The 5673-nt window shown below is 33.8% G+C and overlaps 1 protein-coding gene across 1 annotated transcript; it reads left to right on the plus strand.

The window, feature by feature from the left end:
* The first annotated feature begins 2811 nt into the window (after positions 1-2811).
* On the plus strand, positions 2812-5523 carry TSG101 (tumor susceptibility gene 101). Its single transcript, XM_017638656.1, has 9 exons — positions 2812-3044; positions 3123-3207; positions 3326-3391; positions 3458-3621; positions 4039-4147; positions 4205-4422; positions 4493-4705; positions 4764-4897; positions 4960-5523. Exons 1-9 carry the CDS (start codon positions 2997-2999, stop codon positions 5144-5146), a joined length of 1224 nt encoding a protein of 407 aa, XP_017494145.1. The 5' UTR covers positions 2812-2996; the 3' UTR covers positions 5147-5523.
* Positions 5524-5673: the final 150 nt, after the last annotated feature.

Here is a 5673-nt window from a genome sequence, read left to right on the forward strand (position 1 = left end):
ATACACCTCGGCTTACCATCTAGCGGAAGGTTTCGGAAGGGTGAAAAAACATATATTTAATACTTGCGCCGGGTATTTAATGTTCGGCTCCGCCCGAACTTAGACTTTCTTACTTGTTTTTTTTTTAGTTTTATTTAATTTGTATTTTTTATTTTACTTTCTTTTTTATTATATTTCATATTATTATTATTTAAATTTTTTATTTTCCTTTTTTATTTTATTTCACATTATTTATTAAATTATTAGTTAATTAAAACTCTAAAAATTAATATTAAAATTAAAGAAATAATTAAAATGCTACTGAGCGTGAGATTCAAACCCACGACTGTCAGGATACAATTTTAATTGGATTAACGTCGCCTGTCTATGCTTTCTGATGCAAGTAGTGAAGTTCTGAATACCCATAAAACGNTTAAAATGCTACTGAGCGTGAGATTCAAACCCACGACTGTCAGGATACAATTTTAATCGGATTAACGTCGCCTGTCTATGCTTTCTGATGCAAGTAGTGAAGTTCTGAATACCCATAAAACGAATATGGTAATGCCTTCAGGGTAGTAATAAATAACACAAATCGTTTATATGATAGTGATGTACAAACAATTTTCTTTAAAAATACGCATACTTTTTTAAAAATATTTGTTTCAACACATTTTGGAATAGGTATTAAATTTATTACTTATAACTCATATTAATTGATTAATCACACGATCCGCTTTTAAGAGCTCGACGCTAAAAATTAAATAAAAACCTATAATAAGGCGAGATCAACTATTTCCACATTCCATTTCTTCAATGATATTTCCACAATGTCTGAATGATTTACATTTCTGTTGTTGTCAAATATTGAGCTATTCAACCTTGATAACATACTGTTTGATATTGAATTAATATTGAATTAAGGCTTTCCAACCTCAGCTTACTTCGAATCTTAGTTTTTGTTGAATTCATTACGGGAAAAACGCGCCCAACAAAGCATGTGAGGCCGGGCAAGTATAATAATATGAATTTACTTACCTATATTTTCAAACATTTTATTGACTGTTGCGGTTTTCAGTCCGTAGGCAATTATCCAAAATTCTTCAGAGTCGGATGGAATAGTTCTGAGAAAAGTTAATCCATGGAAAAATTAAAAGATTTAAATATTTAGTTTCCGCTGCTTTTCTTTCCTTCAAAGTCAAATAGTGAATTGGCAGGTCCCTGAAACTCGCCTTCTTGTGATGCACACACTTTTCTGGTGACAAAATCAAAGCTTTTTTGAAAGTATTTAATTGACTGGGTAATCGTTTCAAAAGTTCTTCGATTAGGGTGATTAAAAATTTTTGACAATGTTTTAATATGCTTCTCAAGTCATGTTTATCACACAGTTCATTAGCCTCTTCTGTAAAATTATCGTGGAAAACTAAGTTTTGTATATTTTTTTAATTGGAAAAAATCTATTTGAAGGGAAATTTTTACGCGCAAATATCCAAAAAAAAAAACGCCAAATTGGCGCGAAATCATCAAATCTGGACGCTCTGGTTTTGAAATCTAAAGTTATCCCCTCCACGGAAAAGTATTGCCAGTGAGCCATAGTTAGTCTTCGGCCTTAAAAAGAGTAGGTCAAAAATAGTGTTCCTAAAAAAAAAGAAGCAAAACCACTGGATTTTTTACAAAAAAAAAAATATATTTTATTGCACACATTTTATATATTTTGAGAGAAACACGATCCCATTATTTAAAAAGCGTTAGAAAGTTTAAACCCCTAAATTAAAAAAAAATATATATATATTATTTATTGCATTTTTTATGACCTGCTTGCACGTGTGCGACCTTGTCAAAAATGTATATCATTCGAAGTGCCATTCAAGATCTATATTTTATTTTTTTTTTTTATTTGAGTCATGGAAGAGGTCTCTAGGCCGTCTGAGTATTCTTTAGAAATTAAAAACTTAATTAACGGAGCATAGAACAGAAAATCTGGACAACTTTTACGCTGTTGCAACAACTCCAGCCAGCAAAGAAACGTAAATTTTGCCGACATTGCAGTCTAGTACAATTTTCCGTATCCGGAAACGTATAGAAAACGACTACAGTTATCATTCATTTTCGTATCCGGAAAACTTTCGAAATGTTCGAAAAAGATGATGTCATTTGAGAGCAACAATTGTATTTTATTTGCTCAAGCTAAACATTTGAAAGCATGCATGCGTAGTCGGCAGTGGCTGAGCGTGCAGAGGAGTGTGCTGCTATTTATTCGCTTCCAGAAGGGGCCGGGTTCGTATTCCGTCAGGCGCTTCCTAATTTTTTATTTTTCTTTGAACCATGAAAAAGTGTGTAAAGTGCAGAAGGAAAGCGTATTGAACGGAAAAATCAATCAGACAAACTTCAAAAAAAAGAAAACAGCCGAAAAAGTATCGGTTTCACAAACAATTTTGGTAGTTGTCTGTACATAAATTTCTGCCGCAAACTTAAGTGGGAAAACGGATCGTCAATATACCCGAAAATGGAATCGGTAAGCGTGTAATTTCCCATCGAGATCGGTAATTGGTACAAACTTTATTTTTTTTTTTGTACAAACTATCGTAAAAAGAAACAGGCCTAATGTGAAAAGAGCTGATTCGAATATCGGTTTGTTCATGATTCAATAATTATTGATATTCGAAAAATCTAAATCCGATAGAATTTCGCGGCACCAAATGAAATGAAGAATCAATTCTGCGACACAGCTGAATATTCGAAACGCAACACATCCGGTCCACATCCCACCCTTTGTTTTTTCATTTGAGCAATATTTTTTTGGTTGACAGCGTAAAAAGCGCAGTGTGGCAACACTATGCTAAGGATGTGTCATATCTGGATGTAGTCATTAAACGTCAAAAGACGAACAAAAGAAAAACTTTTAGTTGGGAATTATATCAAGTGTTTAATTTTAATTGTTATTTTAATAAATTTATTACAAATAAATTACGAATATAATTGGAAGAAAAGTTTAAATAATTCAGCACAAATACAAAATGATGCCCGCTGCGGAGGAGGCGCAGATTTCCAAGCTATTATCCAGGGTGGGTTATTCCCAGAATATTTGCTCTTATTTTCAACCTGTAGCAGTAGAAACTAAACAAATAATTAATTTTTCGTAGTACAAAAACATAAGCGTCACAAAAAAAGATGTCATTGACGTAGTTACCAATTATCGGTCATTGTCTTACAATTTGCAGAAATTTGGTAAGTTGAGTAGGAATGGGTGTTGCCTTAACATTGCACTAGTTTTCTAGTACATATACATACAGATTAAGTTTTTATATGCACTTTTCCTGCATTCTCGTTTTACATTTTTAATTAGTTTTTAACGATGGAAGTTCAAAGGATCTCTTTAATTTGGCTGGAACTATACCGGTTGTCTACAAAAGTAAGTTCTCAAAATGTTCTAATAGTTTCTAAAGTACCTTGTATATTATGATTGGCATTCCCGTAGATAACACTTACTACATTCCCATAATTATATGGTTAATGGACACACATCCTCAAAACGCTCCTATGTGCTTTGTGAGGCCAACACCAACAATGCAAATTAAGGTATCAATGTACGTGGATCACAATGGAAAAATCTACTTGCCCTACTTGCACGACTGGCAACCGGTAAGTGAAAATTATTCCAATAGCTTCTGTACGGCGAGTAATTTACCCAATTAGAAGGGGCAAATACATTTGTATCTCTATTAAGTCCCAACAAGCATAATCAACTTAAATTAGGTTTTTTAAAAGTTTACTAAAATAAACATGCACATGGTGATTTATAAATATTCGCTCTAAAAACTTATAAAATAAACATAATACTAAAAAACGTTAACTTAACACCTATTGCAAGGTTACTTTGAGTTACTTTTAAAAACACAAATGATTGTTGGGTCTGTATTTTACTTTCAACAATTGAGATTTGGCATTAATTTAGAACGCTTTTAGATTATGTGTAGTTGTCTTGAATTTAATCAATCAAAAATATAAAACGCTATTAGAAACTCGCTTTAAATATTTTTACAAAAATGTATTTTTCAGCACACGTCGGATTTACTTTCCCTCATACAAGTAATGATATTAACTTTTGGTGATCATCCACCAGTATTTTCTAAACCGAAAGATCAAACGACTCCCTACCCACATCCAGGTAAGCATATTATAATTGCATTTAATAAAATTTAAAATTGATTCAAATTTTTTGTAGCATTTCCTTCGCCAGGTGGTGCTGGCTATCCCCCTTATCCCACCGCTGGTGCTGGCGGAAGCGCAAATTTTCCGCCATATCAACCAGGAAATAACTTTGGACCATACCCGCCGTACCCAGCTGGGGGAAATTCAGCTGCTGCCAACCCCGGTGCAAGTGCCGGCGGGTATCCACCGTATATGAGCTTTCCGCAAGTTCCTGGCTACAATTCTGGCTATGTAAATCTGAACTACATTGTTCATACTTGTATTCAACTTAAACGAATTAAATTGTTTATTTATATCTTAGAATTCTTCAACGCCAAGTTCAACTGGTACCATTACTGAGGAACATATTAAGGCCTCGCTAATTAGCGCAGTCGAAGACAAATTACGTCGCCGTCTACAAGAGAAAGTAAATCAATATCAAGCTGAAATTGAAACACTTAACCGTACCAAGCAGGAATTGGTAGAGGGTAGCTCGAAAATTGATAATGTTATTGCGCGTCTTAATAGAGAGGAAGTAAGACCACATGTAAAATAGTGCTCGCTTTGAGATTAGTAAGTAATTTTTAATTCAGGTCGAGCTGCAAAAGAATATTAATATATTACGTGATAAGGAGCAAGAGCTTGAGAAGAGTTTAGAGGCCTTGGAGAAGTCGGATGGTATTGATCCAGATGAAGCTGTTACCACAACAGCGCCTCTATACAGACAGTATGTACACAAATGTATAAATGTAGCCAACTTAAAAAAATTTGATTTTGGTTCCACTACAGACTACTGAATGCATACGCTGAAGAATCGGCGCTTGAGGACGCAATTTACTATTTGGGTGAGGCCTTACGAAGTGGTGTCATTGACTTGGAAACCTTTTTGAAGCATGTACGCCAATTATCTCGTAAGCAATTTATGCTACGCGCTATTATGCAGAAGTGCAGACAAAAAGCTGGACTGGCTGGTTAAATAGCTTAAAGTCGTACAGAACAAAATCATATACGGAAGACTAACTTGTTGAAGCCCTTAAACGTGGAATCGTATAAAAATGAGAATTAAATATGTGTATTGGAATTAGTTATTGGACAAGCTAATCAATGAATATTATCAGATATAAATATACAAAAGTTGCATCATTCAAATAAACACGAAGATGAGTAAGCAATTCAGTGTCGGGAGAAACATTTAAAAAAGTCAAAATCTCTATACATAACTGCTGATGTTGATATCTCTAAAGTTTTTGCACTTACATGCATCTAGTGTTTAATTAATTTTATTTACCAAGTTTTTTCAACAAAATGTAAAATAATAAAATACATAGTAAAACTACGTTTGCTTGAAAATAATTCTACAGAATGTGTTTCAATCGGGATATCTTTGCTGCGCGACCACGGCGAAAAATCTTACATTGCCAACTTATATGTATATTCCAACTGATAACATGAGAAAAACTACCCCGAATCCGAGAAAAATTGAAGCGCACAGGCTTATGGAAA

The sequence above is a fragment of the Rhagoletis zephyria genome, unplaced genomic scaffold (genome assembly GCF_001687245.7).
Source record: "Rhagoletis zephyria isolate East Lansing unplaced genomic scaffold, Rhagoletis_zephyria_1.1 Rzeph_scaffold_26029, whole genome shotgun sequence".
NCBI lineage: Eukaryota > Metazoa > Arthropoda > Insecta > Diptera > Tephritidae > Rhagoletis > Rhagoletis zephyria.